This window comes from Mytilus trossulus, chromosome 10 (assembly GCF_036588685.1).
Source record: "Mytilus trossulus isolate FHL-02 chromosome 10, PNRI_Mtr1.1.1.hap1, whole genome shotgun sequence".
NCBI lineage: Eukaryota > Metazoa > Mollusca > Bivalvia > Mytilida > Mytilidae > Mytilus > Mytilus trossulus.
The window spans coordinates 821384-843795 of record NC_086382.1 but is presented as its reverse complement, the minus strand read 5'-3'; the positions used below and the strand labels follow the sequence as shown (position 1 = coordinate 843795).

Genomic DNA, 22412 nt, shown 5'->3' with positions numbered 1-22412 from the left:
AATTTTAAAATGTGTTTATTTGAGAATTTTTTAGGGCATTAACTAAGCAAAATGACAATGATACATAAATTACTGATATTCCAGCTCTAGACCTCAGTTAAACTGATTTGTCTTTATCATTACAGAATATTTTTAGGGCATTAATTAGTATAGTCCGTATTCTATTCGACTGGTATTAAAATAATTTTAAACGGATTTTTTAAAGATGAGTAATACCTATTTGGCAGATCAAGCTAAATTCTGATTTCGTGGAGTCTTTCGGCGAGCAGCGCAGGAAAAGATATGCAGCGGGGATTTTTGTTTTGAGGTTCACTTAGGAGATTTTTTCAACTGAAAGCGTCGAAGGATGTTATTGCGGGCGGTTGCGGGCAATTGTAACCAGATGATGTGTCATAAAGTAAACAACCTGACCAAAAATGTGTACTAGTTCAGTGAACATGGACGTCACACTAAAACTAACATATAAATGAATAACAAATAAAATGCACAAAAGACTATATAACTTACGAAGACCATAGCCTCCTGACTTGGGACAGGTGCAAATATGCGGCAGGGTTAAACATGTTTTTTTTTTTATTTCTCAACTCTCCCGTTTACCCCTAGTCAATATAGAATAAACAAGCACACAGCAATAAGCACAGTAAAAGATATTCGAGTCCGAGGTTAGAATATGTAATTATAGAAGAAACAAAGCAAAATGACAATGATACATAAATTACTGATATTCCAGCTCTAGACCTCAGTTAAACTGATTTGTCTTTATCATTACAGAATATTTTTAGGGCATTAATTAGTATAGTCCGTATTCTATTCGACTGGTATTAAAATAATTTTAAACGGATTTTTTAAAGATGAGTAATACCTATTTGGCAGATCAAGCTAAATTCTGATTTCGTGGAGTCTTTCGGCGAGCAGCGCAGAAAAAGATATGCAACGGGGATTTTTGTTTTGAGGTTCACTTATGAGATTTTTTCAACTGAAAGCGTCGAAGGATGTTATTGCGGGCGGTTGCGGGCAATTGTAACCAGATGATGTGTCATAAAGTAAACAACCTGACCAAAGAGCTGAAAACAATCAAAGGCCAGCAATGGGTCTTCAACACAACGAGAAAATTCCGCAACCAGAGGTCGCTTTGGCTGGCGCTAAACAAAAATGTGTACTAGTTCAGTGAACATGGACGTCACACTAAAACTAACATATAAATGAATAACAAATAAAATGCACAAAAGACTATATAACTTACGAAGACCAGAGCCTCCTGACTTGGGACAGGTGCAAATATGCGGCAGGGTTAAACATGTTTTTTTTATTTCTCAACTCTCCCGTTTACCCCTAGTCAATATAGAATAAACAAGCACACAGCAATAAGCACAGTAAAAGATATTCGAATCCGAGGTTAGAATATGTAATTATAGAAGAAACTAAGCAAAATGACAATGATACATAAATTACTGATATTCCAGCTCTAGACCTCAGTTAAACTGATTTGTCTTTATCATTACAGAATATGGCTATATATGAGTTGCAGCAAATAAATTAAACATCAGATTTTCAAAGGATCATTTAATTAAATAAGAAAAAATGTTGTTTTTTTATAAGATTAAATTCAAACCGTAAATTGTGAAGTAAGCGCTCAACAAGTAACAAGTAAATAAGATTGCACTTTACTTTAACAATGCGTCCTATGCAGTTTCACATATTCGCCATTTACAGAAAGATGAGCAACTTGTATACAAAGCAAAATGCTTGAGTGGTTAAAGGCTTGGCTTATAAAAAGTCAGCAGTATAAAGCATATCAAATTGAAATATCATCAACCGCCTTAAAGAAATAAGAATTACTACAAGGAAAAATGTATGCCCTTGTATGTTCCTTTTGTATATCAATCATATTAGTGGTGAAATCAAGTCAAATTGGTTAACTAGGCAATTTAATGAACCATCATGGTCATAGTGTTATGTTTTTGAAAAAGTAATGCTTATAATACATAAGTATCACATTCAGGGAAAAATTGTGGAAGATTTAGACCAAAACTAATATTTAGAAATTTAGTTTACAAACACACGTTACCTGGTATCTATGACAGTCGGAGCATTTAACACACATCATAATATTATGGAATTCTGTAATTTGGAAAAACTCATGTTGACTTCTTTTGAATAACACGCTCAATTTGCGATGGGAGCTAACTATATTTTAAACTTTGATTCTCAGAAAAAGAGAAACAAATAAAAATTCATTTACTGTAAAATGTTGTAACCTGAGACCTCCACACATAGAAAAAATATATAGAGTTTTTTTTAGAATTAAACATTCTAATTTAATTAGTCGTAATTATTTTTGCCAAATATGTAGTTGGATGCAAAGTTTTTCACGATAACTGTTTAAGAATTTCTTTTTAAATATAAATCTAAAATGTTAGAATTGACATTTCTAATATTCAAGGAATGACTATAATATGTTGTCTGTCTATGAGGAAAAAACATAAAAAATGTGGTGCACACTAAATAAAAGAGGGACGAAAGATACCAGAGGGATAGTCAAACTCATAAATCGAAAATAAACTGACACTACCATGGCTAAAAATGAAAAGGACAAACAGACAAATAAAAGTGCACATGACACAACATAGCAAACTAAAGAATAAACAACACGAACTCCACCAAAAACTAGGGGTGAACTCAGGTGCTCCGGGTAGGGTAAGCAGATTCTGCTCCACATGTTGCACCCGTCGTGTTGCTTATGTTATAACAGATCTGGTAAATAGTCTAATTCGGTAGGTCACATTTATGAAAAGGAAGGGGATTGTAAGGACGTAAGGAACATATCCGATATTATTTTTTAAACGGTTATTCCATAACTAATCAACTCGTGATGGCGTCCGTAAAATTTACGAAGAGATGATTTCAACTTCACCGTTTGGAACTCTTCATTTAATACCTTCCATGTGAGCAACAACCCTCTATCAAGAAATATCGTATCAAAATTTGGAGATATATACACCGTGTTAGCTGCTGGAATGCTGAAATAATCTCTTTTGTCGTTTTGTTTTCAATCTACCTTCATTGTCAATTTCTAAATGTAAGTCAAGATATGAGGCCGACTAAACTGTATCTGTTGAATACTTTCTCTCTAGTTCAATGAGATAAATGCGTTCGACATAGTCACCACATTTTGAATTATTTAGTGAAAGAACATCATCTATATAGCGGATAGTAGAGTTAAAGTATATTGATAACTTCTTATCTTTCTTCCTAAGAAGTTCCTGTATGAAGTCAGCCTCATAATAATAAAGAAACAAGTCAGCAAGTAGAGGGGCACAACTTATTCCCACTGAAATGCCGACAGTCTGTTAAAAAACACGTCTTCCGAACATAACAAGTATGTTGTCAATCAAGAAATCAAGCATCTTGATAATGCCAGTTTCAGGGAATTTTTTTTTTAATCAGAATGATCCTTTACAAAGTAGGATTTATCCCTTCCTAAGACAAGATACTTGTATCATTCATTTTGATGAAACAAAGCAATACCAACTTTTTCAATTTGTCTTTTAGTTTGGAATGTGGAATTAGCGTAGCGGCTTATTTTAAAGTATGCACCATATTTTTTATGTTATTTCGAATAGACAGATAAAATATTACAGTCATTTCTTATAATTGAATTTTAAATTCCATTTTAAACCAGATATAACCATGAAAAACGTTGATGACGTCACGGTCACATGACTGAATTATATCTATGAGCTGATAAACAAAACGATGTCAGCTAATCAGAAGATTGTTACATCCAAAATCAAATTATTAAAAATTAAACAATAGGACACATTGTGCTGTATCAGGTACGAATTGCGACAATTAAGTAAGGTCAACATATTCAGCAATCTACTACCAAATACAAACATTGAATTATTGTACAAGACAATCGTACAAAAACAAGATCATTTGAAGCTTTGTTTGTATGAACAAAAACATATTTATCATGCAGTTATGATAGGCATTTTACAGATTCTTTGTCTCTGAAAGTTGATTTTGGTCGATCATTCACACAGATTTTTTTCAACATATAAACTTAACGTTTTATCAGAGATCAGATTGATTTACCCATTCTGACAAAATTTCAAGTTCAACTTCTTCTTGCTTAGTTCATGATCTAGCGCTGTTCTCAATGGAATCTATATTTAGTTTTGAAGTCACCATCTTGAATTATTTTTAAATTCATGTTCTTGTTTAATTATTTTTAACATTCCTTATAATTAGAAATAGCATAGCCAGATATAATGCGAGTGAAAACAGTCACATGTTAGAGTTTTTTTTTTATTACATGTTTCCTTTAAATCTAGTTCCTGCTTGCTTATAGTTAAATACTTTTGTTGTAATGGTTTTTTCGTAACGATAGGGCACAATAGGAACAGAATGATGTTGAAAATAATGTGGAATTTTAGACGATGAGCAGATCCCTTCAACATGTAGTACCGTATTGTTGCTGACGTAAGTACATCAGATGATATGTCTTATTTGGTAGGTCACATTTGATGGAGAGGGAAGGATACTACAATTGGAGCATATCAGTCGCTATTTGTGAAACAGATAGTCCTTACCGGTCTATAAACACTATGAAACAAATTCTTAATGCAGTGTAAAAATAAAATAGGGGTAGGAGATGTAGTCTTGAAAAGTGTATAAAAGACATATTTAGATATTTTTTATTTCAGTTATACTAGATACAATGAATATAGATATAAGAAGATGTGATTTGAGTGCCAATGAGACAACTCTCCAACTAAGTCATAATTTGTAAAAGTAAACCATTATAGTTCGAAGTACGGTCTTCAACACGGAGTCTTGGCTCACACCAAATAGCAAGCTATAAAGGGCCCCAAAAATAACTAGTGTAAAACCATTTAAACGGGAAAACTAACGGTCTAATCTATGTAAAATACGAAAAGCCATTACATCGAGAAAGACATTAATCAAAAATATTTTTAGAATAGAAACTACATTACCTTTAAGAATGGAGATGTTACGCAAAAGGTACACAAAGAGCATATCAACTCATTAGTCTGTCGAAAAAAAACATTTACAACGCCATGACGAAAAGAAGTGAAAAAAGACTAATTCCACGGCGCTGTCGAGATTGCGCTGCACCACGGGGTTGTACATTTTTTTGTTAGGACTGTGAGTTGATTATTCGACATTGGATGTTTCGTTTACCTATTGTGCCCGAAAGATGACAATGAAACCGTTTCGTTAGCTATCGATCTATTGTTAAAATTGTTAATTGTCAGGAAAGATTTATTTTGAAAGATTATCATTTCTGATATAAATTTTATTTTTTGAAAAACCAAGTGTTGCGTTTTCATTTGCACTCAGTATATATTTAAAATTATTGCATTTACAAGCTAAATACGTTGTCGATATATCATTTATTGAATATTGGTCACATTTGTTTTCAAAAAACATATGTAATAAAACTTTTCAAAATACAAGCCGAAAATATCTTTCACATGTTATAAAACATGTTGAATTTAACAGAAATAATTGATTGAAAGCTGACCAACGTCTTGTAGTAAACGTGACATGCATTTTCTGAATAATAACCGTATAAGAAGTGTGGACATGTACTTTTCTAATGTTGATTTTTATTTCACATTAATTCACATCTATTGATCCTTGTTTACAAAAATATTTCTCATCAATAGCGAAAACTTTGTTCTCAGCAAACAATTATGATGTCATGTAAACCATTTTGTTTAGATTCCACTACTGCATCAAGGTGTGAAACGGTATTTTTCCACTCAAAACTATACATTTTTGAAATTGATATAAAACGCGAGATTTGCCGAGCTTTTGAAATAATATATATGGTGAAATATATCCCTGATGCCGTAGTTGAATCTATATTTCTTTGTTTCCCGATAAATCACAGAGTCGAATGTTTACACTTCACAAATTAGTTGTCTGCAGGAAGACGTTAGAAAGTCTTTATCACATGGCACACAAAAACAAGCAAATCTAAAATGTAAATACTTTGATTGGACCCAATAGGAGAGATTTCTGCATTGAAGGTTTGAACATAATCATAATCATGATAATCAGCAAATCTCAGATAAAAGATTCCACTGTATCAACTGTGTTTTATAAAAGAGAAAATTTCAAAGCTGAAGACGAAGAATTGAAATAAACTTTTAACTTGTGCATCGAAAGCGCTTTTCTGAATTTGCCATCATCAGAGCAGTTTACATAAAAAACGTAGAAAACAGAAATTTATGGAAAAGTACCTGGACCAACATGACCAATGTAAATGTATATGATAAAAAGGGACTCAAAAAAGAAAAGGCAAATCCACTTAACGGTAAAGTTTGAAGAATTTAGTTTAAACCCTAGTTTCTAAATAGATTTATAGACAATAGAAATATATCATAACAGTACCGAATTCATTAATACTGTCCTGAAGATACACTCGTATAGCAGGGTTTGAAGGTGGACTGAATAACTAAAGGGATAAACAACATTAGTATTCTGAATTAGCTAAAAACAAAAATTAAACTGTTACAAACATTGATACTTTTGGACGTATAAAATTTGGGTAGATTCATAAATACGAAATTAAGATAAATAAACACAAATATATTAAACGATAAATTAATGGCTAAACTTGAAAAACTTTCAAGTTATTAGTTATTGAACTTGACTGTAATGAAAGAAGTAGTAATATCCTGGTTAAATATAAAATAACAAAACTCCAAGAAAAATTCAAAACTGAAAGTTTCTAATCAAATGACAAAGTCAAAAGCCCAAACAACATCGAACGAATAGACAACAATTGTCATACTAACGACTTTGCGCAGGCATTTTCTTATGTCTCAAATGGTGGACATGTCCCAGGCTTATAGCAAGCCTAACATCTCCAGGGAAGGAAAGAGAAACTGATGACAAGAAAAAGATAATTTTATTTACACAAATATTCATACTTTCAATTAGCAATCAGTAAACATTATGGAATGAATAGAAAGTGAAAAAAATCAAATACGATTTATGATCTTCTTTTCTCTTTTCTTTTCTTTTGGTTCATTAAAAATGGAAAAAAAAAGATAACAAATAACATTTTCACATTTTGACTCTTGTTATTTTATTTCTCAAACTCAAAAGATGACCGAACTGGCAATCATTGGATACCTATATCTTAATTGATTCAAACTGTAGGAAAAACACAATTGTTAGTTACAAATGCAGTAGATTATGTATTCAATTTCTTATTTTTGTTCATTTTGATAATTAATTGACAAGCCTCTCATTGCAAAACAGGGACTTCAGATCACCTTTAACATTTTGAAGACGCAGTTCAATTACTGAAGACACAGTTCAAATACTGAAGACTTTTTTTCTTAATTGAATTAAGATACATTAATTGTATCATTCAGATAATACATGCCATATAAGAAGAGAAAATGTCTTTCAAATTTAGTCAACTTAAATATAAACAAGAATGTGTCCACAGTACACGGATGCCCCACTCGCACTATCATTTTCCATGTTCAGTGGACCGTGAAATTAAGGTCAAAACTTTGATTTGGCATTAAAATTAGAAAGATCATATCATAGGGAACATGACCGTTGGCCATACTTTAACCTATAATGGTTTATTTTTTAAATTGTTATTTGGATGGAGAGTTGTCTCATTGGCACTCACACCACATCTTCCTATATCTATATGTATTAAGTTTCAAGTTGATTGAACTTCAAATTCATCAAAAACTACCTTGACCAAAAACTTTAAACTGAACTACGCACTACAATTTTCTATGATCAGTGGACCGTAAAATTGTGGTCAAAACTTTAATTTTGAATTCAAATTAGAAAGATCATATCATAGGGAACATGTGTAAAAAGTTTCAAGTTGATTTGACTTCCACTTCATCAAAAACTACCTTGACCAAAAACTTTAACCTGAAGCGGAACGGAAAAACGAACGGACGGACGAACGAACAGACGGACGAACGAACGGTCGTACAGACCAGAAAACATAATGCCCCTCTACTATCGTAGGTGGGGCATAAAAACTTAACAAATAAAGGCAACAGAAGTATACCAATGTTCAAGATTTATAAATCGATTGAGAGAAAACAATATGAATAATATAATGAATTTTAACACGAACAATGTTAATAATGACATTTTTATAATATACTCAGGAATTTGGTTTGTTTATTTTTCATTTAAGGCAGAAAATATGAAAAAGGTAAAACATCACATATACCGAGTTCCAAGGAAATTCAACACCGAAAATTCCTTTAGAAAGAAAGCAACATCAAAATCTCAATCACATCAACCAAATGTCAATAAATGGCATATTAGGTTTTCAAAAAGTTTCATGAGATCGCTAATAGCAGTTAACACAATATAAACTTTCTGTAACATTTACCTTATTTCATCATCAATGTAAAAAACAAAAAACGAATTACAGTAATGGTTTAAGCTAGTTTCTGAAATGCATGTAATACTGTATGAATTAGCAAACAAACAAATATTTGCCAAATTGTTTTTACAAAAGTAACATGTTTTTAATTCAAATGTTTTTATTATTATAATTGGTCATACTCTTTAAAGGAATAAAAAAAACATGTTGCTTTTGCATAACATTTTGTTAAATATTTGTTTGTTTGCTCATTGTTTCATATTTAAAAAAAGAGGATGTAAATGTGAATTAACATGTTTCTTTGTCTTACAGTTTAATTCCTACAGTATAACATGCATTCCAGAAACATAAGAACATTCAGTTTGATTTATGAAATTAGATAGTAATATTACCATACATTTTGTAGTAGATGTTTTCTTACTTTCTTTCATGAAATGTTATAAAATTGAACACTTTTAACACAGTATAATATTCAACGAACTATGCAACAAACTTTTAATCATGATTGTAAGTTTTATCAATTTTCTCGAATCTTCCCTTTAAACAATTATCCCTTACCTTAGCAAACATACAAAACCTCGATTATTAAAAAAATCAAAAAAATCTGAAGATGACTATTGTGAAGTTCTTCTGTAAAATGTTGACACCTTTTTACAAGGATTTGCATTCTCAAAAGTATGAAGCCGCTGTTAGAAAAAAATACTGCATAAACCATATCGCAATCTGCTCCTTTCTACCATCATTTTAAAATGCCTGTACCAAGTTAGGAATATGACAGTTCTTGTCTATTCATTTTTGATGCGTTTTGTTATTTGATTTTGCCATGTGATTATGGACTTTATATTATTGTATTGATTTTCTTCTGAGTTCAGTATTTTTGTGATTTTACTTTTTTCTGTACCAGCATTTTTACTATATCTTGATGATTCCTCATAAACGAAAAAAACAAAAGAGATTATCAACATAATGTACACTTATGTTTATCGGCTTTGTTGTCCAGTAATATTTGCACTATCTCTTTGTGATTTTTCAGACAAGCAATAAACAATGGCGATGATCCATCATGTGCACTTTTATTAATATCTGCTTTGTGGGCAAGTAACTCCCTTACTATTTCGATATTATTCTGGTAACAAGCAATTAACAAAGGAGATCCTCCATCAACTAAACACTTATTTATGTCAGCTTTATTATCCAGTAATATCTCTACCAATTCTTTGTGATTTTTTTTACATGCAATAAACAAAGGAGTTGCACCATTATTTGCACCTTTATCAATGTCTGCTTTGTAGTCAAGTAACATCCTTACTAATTCTAGATGATTCTGATGACAAGCAACATACAAAGAAGATGGTCCGTCTTTTTTACACTGATTTATTTCTGCTTTATTGTCCAGTAATATCTTTACTATCTCTATATGATTCCTCTGACAAGCAATATACAAAGGGAATTTTCCATCATCTCCGCACTTATTTACGTCTGCCATTTTTTCGAGTAATACCTTTACTATCTCAGTACAGTTATTCTGACAAGCAATATACAAAGATGATGCTCCAAAACCTACACACGTATTTATATCTGCATTGTTGTCCAGTAATAACTTTACTATCTCTATATGATTGTTCTGAATAGCGATATGCAACGGTGCTCCGGCGTTAGAAAGGCACCTAATAGGGCATCCCTTGTTGTTGAGTAATAGCTTCTCAATTTCTGTACGATGCGTATGATTGGCTTTAGACAAAGGAGATGCTCCAATATCTCAACACATATTAATGTTTGTGTTGTTGTCCTGTATATTTTTTAATATCTTTTTGTTATTATTTTGAAAAGCAGAAAACAAAGGAGATGCTCTATCATCTAAAGGCCGATTTATTTCTGCCTTGTTGTCCAGTAATAGCTTAACTATCTCTATGTGGTTATTCTGACAAGCCATATACAGAGGAGACGCTTTATTATCTGCACACTTTAAAATATTTGCCTTGTTGTCAATTAACAACTTTAAAGTCTCTATATGATTATTTTGACATGCAATTAACAATGGAGATACTCCCTCGTCGGTAAACTTGTCAATATCTGCTTTTTTGTCCAGCAACAGTTTTATAACATCTACATTATTATTACGACACGCACCAAATAATGGTGATTCTCCATTATCTCTACATTTGTCAATGTTTGCGTTTTTGGCAAGTAATAGTTTCACAATCTCTATGCTGTTTTTATTACAAGCAATAAACAAAGGAGATATTTCGTGGTTTTCACACTTATTTATGTCTACCTTGTTATCCAGTAATAACTCCACTACATCTGTATGGCCTTCTTGAACACTAACAAATAAAGGACTCTCTCCACTAACGTTGCACTGGTTAGGATCAACACCATGATGGATACACCAAGTGATCAATGGAATATCACCTAAGCTACAACATTGTAACAAAACAGTGTCTTTGTAATCAACATCACAGGTTAGTGCTAATTGCCTCTGGGAAGAAATATCTAATGCTTTTAAATAACAGAGAAATCTCTGTCTGATCTCTTGTATCTTCAAATTGATATTATTAAACACATGTTGCACCCTTCCTTTAGACCAGTCATAAAGTATTCTCTCCCTGTACATTTGGTGGTATTCAAATGGTACAACTGTGATAAACTGTTCGATATTACCTCTTTTTTCTAATAACAGTCTCTGACTAATAACCCGACTGTCTGCATTTTTGATCACACACTGGATCATATTTTTTCCAAAATAATATGTCAGAAAGTCAAATATTTTACCATGTATACAAGTATATACGTCTTGTTCTTTTATCATGAATGTATGTATGAGAGACTTCATTTCATCTAATAAGGTAAGTCGAGATGTTCCTCTGTTCAGCTTACAAGCCTCATATGTGTTCGTTATTCTTATTTTTATTTCTTTATCTGTTTCATCTGTAAACCATTCCTCTTCCAGTCTGTTGTTAAACATGACACACAGAGCCAAGGCGCAATATTTTCCAAAATGTCCATTTTTATGCAACTTGTCAATCTCTAATTCAAAAACTGAAAATGGATACTGAAAGAAATCTGTTATGTTAGAATTTGAAATGCTACTATACAATTTACAAAGAAGTGGAAAACAATCATATACACAGTCCATACTTATGTTTGAACTTTTTATGTCAATATATTGTTCTGCTATTGACTGTTTCTCTGTTTGTGATAAACACAATTCTTTTGATTGAAGGTTACATACACATGTCCTGAAAAGTGACAACGATTCAAATTTGTTATCTTGGTAAACTTGTAGTCGACATGCTACAATGATTTTTGTTGTTTTATTTCGGATCAATATATCTTTGATACTTTCCATGACAGGTTCCAATATATTCAGGTCAGTTTGATTGATAGAATAAGTTCCACAAAAGTCATCCATAACGAACAGATTTTTTTTATTTGGATTGTTAAACTTTACTATATCACATGGAGTTGTTACTAATAGAACATTGTATCCTTCATCTTCCATTTGTATTGCCACATGTCGTAGAGTTGCTGTCTTTCCAACACCAGAACTTGCTGTAATTGTTACACATCTGTGTTTCTGTAAACATTCAAAAACATACTGCGAAGCCTTTGTTCCAACAAATTTGAAATTCATCAGTTTCCATGCTTTCAATGTCTTACTGATTTGATCTGAAATATATGAATTTAAATAATATATTCTATGATACTCATACATTTAAATCCTAAAATTAAAAAGCGATAAGTGCATTGTTGGTAACAAGCTGTGAGTATCAATCACACAATATGGAAGCCTGTATTATCCGTCTTCATTGATCGTTCTATACTTCAAACTATTAGCTCAAAAGAGGGGCGAAAGATAGCAGGAGACATTCGAACTCACAAGTCAAAAATACAGTGACAACGCCAAGTCAAAAACTGAAAAGACTAACTGACAAACAACATATAGAAAACATAAAATAGAAAACACGAACCCAATAACAATTGCCCGAGGATAATCTTTTTTGGAAGGAATGAGCACATCCTGCTCCAAATGTGATTCTCATCTAATTTTAGGAAAAACAACCTGATAATTCTTATTCGGCGATAACATTTGGGAAAAATTGCAGGAGAACGGTAAGGAACTTTAGAATAAATCCTGGTACGTCTGGGAAACAGGTATTTCTTATAGTCAGCCGACTCGATGTGAGTCTTTTATCTCTAGTTGATGAGATAAATGCATTTAACATAGTTACCAAACGTTTAATACTTTAGTGATACTGCAACATCTTTATAGCGAAAATTAAAGTTAAAGTATATTAAAAATATCTTAAATGTCTTTAGTTTCTTCCTTTTAGGCTGGATGTCAGCCTCATCTGAATTAAGGAACAAGTTGACTTAATGAAGATAGTTGAAACGAGTGCAAGGGTACCAACATTTAAGAGGCAATGGAGCAAACCCTTACCAGTAGACGTATGCATTTATTAAACCGTTGGATTTGTTCAGCCAATATATATTAGTAAAGGTTGCCATAGAGAACAATTTACCTACTTTCGAAAGAAAACAATTTTACTACTACGAATATCAATTCAATGTCAACTTTTGTGTACAGTGTGCAGAATTTCGCAATATACAACCTTGATGTATCGCTAATATTCATATATAGACCATATACAGTGGAAGTACTTTGTTCGAGAGGTAAACATTTTGGGTGGTTATCATTTATGGCTTCATCCACGAATTCATGAGTCAAACGTTACTTATTGTTACTTATACTGGTGTCCAAATTAAAACGTTGAAAGATTCCCAATATGGTTTTCTGCATGGATACAGGCAATTAATCTAGTGAATACATTGCATATCCGCGACGCACATTTACTATGAGAGAGAAACAATGGAACAGCAGATCTAAAAAAAACTAGGTTGAAACAAAAACAAACACCAACATGCATAGAAACGGACTGTAGATAACAACGAGAAACGGTCCTGACGTGTTACCCGTTGTAAAACAGAAAACCAACGTATTATTAGCACAACCACTTGTTTGATTATTTCCATAAAATGCAAGTTCCGGGTGCTTCTGTCCACTGAACTGTTTTTACTAACAACCATTAAGCTGACTGTTTGCCTGACTTAAATATACGTTCTCACACGGCATCGATTGGTGAATAGTTAAAAGGTGTAAGACCGCCATTGATTTTCCTCTATTAGTCTTTGTTTAATTTGGTCTGTTAAAACAATGTGCAGAATCTATCTTTGTTTCAAATAAAGACAAACTTGGCATGAGTTTTATCCTGTCTCGTACTATGGAAAAATTTGACATAACGTTTCATTACATATACGAAAAAATGCATCACTGGAATTTAACCAATCAAATGTTCACCCTTTTTCCCCTTGTGTACAAGCTTCATATCAGTAACTTTGTAAACTCAAGTTTTCAAAATATTCTATTTAAACACCAAATACATTGTGTAAACAAATAATGATGCTGTGAAACACACAAGATAGATGTTTATGACACAGACTTTTTTTACTGCACTGAAATGTAGGATAACTTTTGTACAACTGTCAATTTCAAAGGAATATATTTTCTTTTTTGTACGCAATTGGATGTGACGTACTATGATTTGGTGGTATTAAATCTGGAGAAGATGTTTTTGTTGAATAAACTGAATGTGAATAAACTCATCATAGATACCAGGACTACATTTTGTATATTCGCCAAACGCGCGTTTCGTCTACAAAAGACTCATCAGTGACGCTCGAATCCAAAAAAGTTAAAAAGCCCAAAAGTACGATGTTTTCCTCGGTAAAACTGATTATGTCTAGTATTACTGTCAAGTTTTGGGATAATCGGTTCAATTTTTTAAAAAACATCTAGTATAATTTAAGACGTCATCTGTAGCGATTCAAACACAATTTTTTTGCAAACATTAAGCAGCATCATGATGATATATAGTGTGGACCAATAAAAGATGAAATATTTATCTTGTCTGCCTACCCACAGTTGAACATGATATAAAAGATGACATTTGGATTGTAAATGTCACTTATAGGCCTGTTTGTCTCCGAATTTTATTATAAGGTCAGTTTTGCTCCTTAGCATACCTCTCATTTCCTCATAAATTTAACATTTTAGGCCAATAAAAAAGAATAGCGGTAATTTTCACTCATTAATTACAGAAATTTGATAATAAATGAATAATTTAAATATTTAAGCTAAAGAAACTATCCCTATAAAGGTTTAATGATTCGATGGAGGTTTAAAGAAGTATTAAATAAAAGTCCCTTTTCGTGAATAATTTGGTGTAAATGCTTTAAAATATAATTTCATTTGCTTATTACCGTATATTCATCAAATTAATACTTGGGAAAAGGTTTTTAGTATAGAAAAATATAAATAATTACGGAGGAAAATATAGAAAAAGCTTCACAAACATTGAGTGTTGCTTGCTCTTTATAAGTATATTCTTGGTACAGGTTTTTTCAAGGCAATTTTCTCATAAAATTAGTTTATGAGACTCATTGAATTTCGATTATTTCATTTTTGTAATATTTTACCCAAATACCATATAATGAGAATCCACACAAGGTCAAGGGAGTATGTGCAGTTGTCCATATGAGTTGTAATACAACCATTGATTTTCCCCTATTAGTCTTTATTAAATTTGAACTTTTCAAAAAATTGTACAAAATTCATCTCAGTTTCAAATAAAGAAAGACTTGACATGAGTAAAGTTTATCATGTCTACTATTATCTTATCTATGTGAAAGTATAAAAAAGAAGATGTGGTATGATTGTCAAAGAGACATCTCTCCATAGGAAACCAAATGATATCGAAATTAACATTAATAGGTCATTATACGGCCTTCAGCAATGAGCACAGTCCATATACCGCATAGTCAGCTATTAAGGTTCCCGAAATGTCCATGTAAAGCAATTCAAACGAGAAATATAACTATCAAAATTATTTACAAACAATGAACGAAAAACAAAAATTGAATTACAGGCTCCTGACTTGGGACTGGCAAATAAATACAGAATTTGACGGGGTAAAACATGTTAGCAGGATCCCAATCCTCCCTCTATCCTTGGACAGTGGTGTAACAGTACAACATAAGAACGAACTATAAAAGTTATTTGAAAAAGACTTATTTCGTGAGATGGATACAAATACAAATACTACAGAGTACAGATCTGAAAGTACTCGTAGTAAGTGACAGCTAGTTTAATGCCTCTAACATCTTATAATCAAATCATGCATCTAAGACTAAAAAAGGTATGGTTATGTTCTAAACGTGTTGTTTCCAATGTACGTATAATTTGTTAAAGGTTTGATCCCTACCTCTTATGTTCCAAGGTACAGTCGACTGGTCCAATATTTTTGTCCTTAACTCTTTGCATTCATCAAGCATACTTTGGCCACCTAGTCTATAAACAGCCTGTAAACAGTAATATAAAACATCAGATACTTATAAGCATTTTCTCATATGAAATTTTGAAATTTCAGATTACAGTGTATCTTGCCTAATCCGTCACACAGGTGGATCAGAAAAAAACATGTCGGTTTAACATGTTTAAATAGGGTGTCGGAATACTCAGGTTATTTTCTTTAACGATTGGCATATTATTGGACCAGGATAACTTGTCGAATAACGCAGGATGTTGGAATACTCAGGTGTCGGATTAGGTAGGTTACACTGTATAATGAGTCAGTACATCGGGCTTTTGTTTACTATTGTCAATATATTTTTTGTATTAGTGCCCAATTACATTTCTTATCTTCAATCAATAAATAGAAACCATGTCTTGCACTCGCTATCCTTACTTTTGTGTTTATTAAAGTTGATTTTAATTTCACTTCATTATAAACATATGGACTACTAAGTTTGATGATAAGATAACAACTTCAAGGTTGATTATCTTATACCAAATTTTAAACGTGATATGAAACATATAAACAGAAAAACAAATTTATGGAATAGCATAGTCGACTAATGTACAGATTTAAAGACGATGCTTTTTACAATATTGTAGGTTGGCATTGGTTTTGGTATTCATGTTCATGTTTGGTAGCGCTAGAAATAAGCATTGTTGATATAATCTTGGAACAATCGGCTGTTCCTTGGAACATTAGAGGTAAGGATCAAACCTTTGAAAAATTATACGTAAATCGTAAACAACACGTGTGGAACAAAACCATACCTTAAACACTTTAATTATATGATATGTGGTGGATGTCTTAATGTTGGTTATTATATGGACAACAACCTTGACCTGAAGATCAGTATATTCGAACATTCCATATAGGAACTTGAACATTAGGTTATGCATGGTTTAATGTGGATTCATTTATTTTCGTGGGTACAAATTTTCGTGGATTGATGAAAACTTGCATATTCATGGATATATAAATTCGTTGTTTTGGCTAATTCTGCATACATTCCTTTAGATAATCTGTATTTCGTTGTTCCCCTGTCCCCACGAAATCCACGAAAATTGGTATTCAACGAATAATAATGAATCCACAATAGTTTCTCGTTCACATTATGATATAATCAAGTTTTTATCTTTGTCATTGTTTTTTCCGCTTTGAAATGGCAGGTTTCTCCACATGTTTAGCTCTTTACTATTTTTTTTTTGTGAAGGTTGTTTTGTAAATTTGAATTTAACTGTTTTCCAACTTCATTCCAATATATTTAATTGTATGATAACAACTAGAAGAGTCATGCCACCATATACCCAGTCTTACCTCAATAATATCATTCCATGCTATGCTGAAAAATGTGTTTTCTAACTTGCCGTCTTTATTGTGTGATATGTGGTTTCTATAGTATTTCATCCTCCCCAAATCAGCTGCTGGTGTGGTGTCTGTAACCAATGGCAACTTGTCATAATGGTTCAACCCAGTAAGGTTTGTAAGTAATGTTATCATCAAAGTTATATCAAACATGTTTGAATCTGGAACACCTGTTAATAGAGTTAAATCAGGAGTTTTAACTATACTATTCATCAGTCATATGTTACTCCGACGTATAAGTACCGTTTGGGGGACCTGTTGGTGCAATTGGAAATTAGTGTAGGTTACATTTATTAACATTAAAATAACAGATTCACAAGTGTATGCTGATAATTTCTGTTCTTTGGCAACTTATTACTTTCTCCTATGATGATGACTTCATACAGGAACTTCTTAGAAAGAAGGAAAAGAAGTTAGCAGTATTTTTAACTGTTTCCGCTATTTAAACTATGTTATCGCACTAAACTAGGTTGAAAGCATTTATTTCATTAAACTTGAAATAAAGGATACAACTGAAACAGAAAGTCTGCCTCATACATTAACTTACATCTAGAAATTAACAATGAGGATCTGTTGAAAACAAAATTTTACGATTAAACTAATGATTGCAGATTCACGATTGTTAACTTTCCTTTTCTATATAGCAACATTCAAACAGCGCTTGCATACGGTGTATAAATATGTATATATATACATCTTAAGAACAGGACATACTTTTGAAAACATCACCTTTCAAATAATTGTGGTAAACCAAAATTGGGACTCAGAAATGAGAAAAAAGAGAGAAAGGTTCTGGATGCATCAGCTACGTACTCTTGAAGCTGATGGACTTAATGAGAGGGATGAAAAACAGTTCTACCCGAAAACTAAGGAATAACTCATCAAGTTTACTTCTATTTAACTAAAACAACTATTTGTTTTAATTTTTGAAAAAAATGTTTATGTACAATAAACGGCAAAAATTTGTTTTATACAGATCATTAATCAATATGTTAAACTTTTGTGTAGCTCAAGCTACAAAGATATTTTTTGTCATGCATCCGATTTCACGCCCGATGAAGCTAATTTGTTTAGCGAAATATTGCGTGAATAATATATAAAATATAACACCTAATTTTATAACACTCATTAGTGTGTTCAAGTTAAATTCTTAGACACTTATATAATTCAATTTAGTAACTGCATCAGTTTATTTACAAATAAGAAGATGTTATTGTTACAGATCAGCTAAATTATCTATAGTAAAGGATCCTACAAATTAATGTAAGATACAGTCACAGAAAATAATTATATTCATAAGTACGTCTGAGTCAGTGACAACCCTACAACAGATGTATCCATCGGATATATATATATAGTGCGTCAGCTCTCTGATGAGAGATTTTATAAGAAGCTAGACTATGACCCTACTTCCGAGTTTAGCTCCAAAATTATCACTGCGTTACAAACCATGTACAATGACGGTCACATAGATGAGGATACAATTGGTTAATTAAAGCCAGAGAATGCCAAGCCTGGTCGATTGTATCTTCTTCCCAAAATACACAAGGTTAACAACCCTGGTAGACCCATTGTATCCGCAAACGGCCATCCGATTGAGAAATTTCGGAATTCGTCGATTTTCATTTAAGATCTCATGTAGAAAATCTTCCTTCCCACATTCAAGACACTACAGATTATCTTCGTAAAATGGAATACATGAACCCTCTTCCTCCGGAAACCCTCCTTGTCACTTTAGATGTTACCTCATTGTATACCAACATACATCATGATGACGGCATACAATCTTGTAGGGAAATATGGGACTCGCGCAACATTTTAGAACCACCTACTGAATGTTTAGTCCAGCTGCTTACTCTGGTCCTGAAATGCAAAAATTTCACCTTAAATGGTGAGCATTACCTTCAAATTAACGGGACAGCGATGGGGACAAAAATGGCACCGTCTTACGCCAATATTTTCATGGGCAAATTAGAAAAACAAATTATTGCAACATCTTTATCCAAACCTTTGTCTTGGTTCCGTTTCATTGATGATGTTGACATGAAATGGATTGAATCTCAACAAAAACTGGATGATTTCATCAGACATGCAAACAACGCCCACCATTCAATTAAATTTACGTATGAAATTTCCGACTCTAAGATATCTTTCTTAGACACAACCACATCTATAAAGGACGGTGTCATATCAACAGGCCTCTACTGTAAACCCACAGATAAACATCAATACCTTTCTCCCCAAAGCTGTCACCCAAAACACTGTACAAAAAGTATCCCGTACAGTCAAGCTCTCAGAGTCAAGCGGATTTGCTCCTCTAAGGAGGCTGTCACGAAACGGTTACAGGAACTTCGCGGATTTTTGACAAAACGAGGTTATAAGAAATTGGACATAGATAAGGGGTTTGCGCGCGCTAACAATAACAGCCACAATGACCTCTTACAGTACAAACGGAAGAGGCGCAGCAAAATAGTCCCGTTTGTTCTTACATACAATCCAGCCTTTAATAACCTTTCACGTTTGATCCGTGCCAATTGGCAAACTATTGCCAAACACCCTAAATTATCCAAGATCTTTCCCAATCCTCCTGTCTTAGCTTTTCGAAGACCAGCAAGTCTGAAAGACTTATTTGTTAGAGCTGACGTTTCCTCAAATAAAAGCTGTTCAACTGCAGAATGGTGCAAGTCATGTGGTAACAGACGTTGCCTGACTTGTCAACAAATACTGAATACTAAAACATTCACTTGCCACTCGACTGGGTCTGTGTACACTATATATTGCAATGTAACTTGCAAAACCCAGAATGTTGTATACCTCCTTCAGTGTCGATGTGGCATGCAGTATGTTGGCGAGACAGAGCAGCCATTTCACAAACGCATGAATGGTCATCGAAGTGACTACACTTGCAAGCCCGACCTACCCGTAAGTCGTCATTTGAGACCACCTGGACACACACAAGCTGATCTCAAAAACCTTACCATCACGATCATAGACCACAACGAGTGTTGGTCGAAGGTCGACAGAGTCGCCCGGGAAAGATTTTGGATAAGAAAGTTACGGACAGTCTCCCCAGAGGGCATAAATGAAAAAAACATAGAACGAGTCCCCCATTTTCCTGTGACCACCTGTTTCAAACAACGCCGGATTTAGTACTGGCTTTACAGTTCGAAATTATTTTTAAAATTACCGTTTAAATTACAGGTTTTCATTGATTCGGGATGATGTATAAGTACGTTGCCACGTTCAATTTTTTAAGCTCAATATACAAAACTTATTTTTTCAATCACTATTAGACTGCTATTCGTTTGGAAGGCTTTAATATGTAGTTTCCGTTGTAATTGCCCTACCATTGTCTAATTTATACCATCCTGGATCGGTAAGGACATTTTTGATTATTTTGATTTTTTTGTTTGAGGACTGCCCTCAATGCAGTTATTACATCTCAACTGTCACATCCTTTGGAAATCTAAAGTTGTGCCATTTCACATCGTAAATAACTATTTTTATTTTTGGCATATTTCTGTAGTCTTTGCGGTGTGTTTGGAAATTTTAAAATTGTTCCAGCATTCGCTTAAATTGTATAAATCAAGATTTTGATAGAGTCTCAATTTGAATTGACATGATTCATTTGACATCGTGCTATTATTGAAGAAGGATATCTGTTATCCGAAATATCTAATATTTGTATATTTTATAGTTATTTTATGGTGATGTTGTACCCTTTTTGACTTGTTATCTATGTAGATATATATATATAAAAGGACACATATAAACTAAGACGCCATCACGAGTTTGTTGACTGTCATAGAATATCTGTTTCACAGATAATAACGGATATGTTCTAATTGTCGTTACTTCAATCCTGGCACCTTTTCACCGGGATGAGACTCAACGAAATCGAGTCATAACCGAGTGTGTGCTAACATGGGCAACACAACAGATGCCTCATGTAGAACCAGGCCTGCTTACTATTCCAGTGCACCTGATATCAACCCCCTTTTTCATAGGATTCTGTGGTTTTCTTTTTTAGCAATGGCGTTGTCAGATTAATTTTGACTAATAAGTTTGACTGTCTCTTTGGTATCTTTCGCCTCTGATGACCTATTCTTTTGTATGACTTGTCGGGCTTTAGAACAGTATGAACGTATAAAATAAATGAAATTTAACGACACGGACATTTAGTGCAAACTTCTGTTTAACTACCAGATGTGACTATATAATGCAGAAAAAAACTTTTCGTTCCTTCTTATCTTAACAGTACTGACCAGATTTGAAGACAAATCATTTTTTTTTAGTATACTTGAAATATTAAAAGCTAATAGTTTAACTGGTCCAATGGTTTCATTCAGTGTTTTTAATCGAACTCAGACATGTTTTTTTGACAAAGACGTTGTGTACTTGTCATAAACTTACTATTGCGTGGAAACAGAAATTCCCACTGTGGTTGGTTGATTATTTTTTTCTTTTTCAGGTCATTCAGTTTGTAGATTTCTTTCTTAATAGTAACATCTAAATTTGATGGATGAAATTCATTGTTAAACAAAACTCGTACTGCACGAGTGGAAATTCCAGTTAGCAACAAGTTCATCCTGACGAAGTTTTCCTCTTCTTCAGAAATTGTTGTCATTTCGTTTTCACCAATACTTAGACTGGTCTTTATTTTTTCCATTATCTAAATTGAAAAAAAGATTCTTATATAAATTCAAATATTTATCATGACCCAACCTAACAAACTAGATCATTATTATACACTGTGTAGAATTGTCTCATTGGCAATCATACCACAATCTTCTTTTTTATATAATAAAAGTAAATATTTCAAAAGTCACCTGTCCTCAGTTTTATAGAGTGTTTTTAAAGTATCATAGCTCACAAAACATTATAAACAGACGGACGGACAGACGGACAGACTAAGTTGAAACTAAAGATTTCAGGATCGATGATTAGGGATCTTAATTAATACCCTTTTATCATATCATATTAATACTAACATATATGTTGTTATTAAAAAATGTTCATATCACCAAGATGTATTTTAAGTCCAACGGAAAGGTTTTCTCATAAATTAAAAGCTAAATGACATTTTTGTAATGACAGCTAGGGATATGGACACCTCCGCTTGTGTATCGACTCTGTGGCTTAAATTGCATGAATGCATGGTATGCAAAAAATGAAGGAAAAAATGTATGTGTTAGAAGTAGATAAACTCGCAGGTTTCTGAA

At 32.8% G+C, this 22412-nt stretch overlaps 2 protein-coding genes across 2 annotated transcripts; both read right to left on the bottom strand.

Annotated features, from left to right (window-relative positions):
• Positions 1 to 9371: 9371 nt before the first annotated feature.
• LOC134686471 (ankyrin repeat domain-containing protein 29-like) lies at positions 9372 to 9899 on the bottom strand. Its single transcript, XM_063546138.1, has one exon. It carries the CDS (start codon positions 9897 to 9899, stop codon positions 9372 to 9374), a length of 528 nt encoding a protein of 175 aa, XP_063402208.1.
• Positions 9900 to 10172: 273 nt separating this feature from the next.
• LOC134686468 (uncharacterized) lies at positions 10173 to 21859 on the bottom strand. The gene is made up of 4 exons (XM_063546135.1): positions 21604 to 21859; positions 17143 to 17360; positions 15736 to 15832; positions 10173 to 12082 (listed from the first exon to the last, which is right to left on the bottom strand). Exons 1-4 carry the CDS (start codon positions 21857 to 21859, stop codon positions 10173 to 10175), a joined length of 2481 nt encoding a protein of 826 aa, XP_063402205.1.
• Between the last annotated feature and the right edge of the window lie 553 nt (positions 21860 to 22412).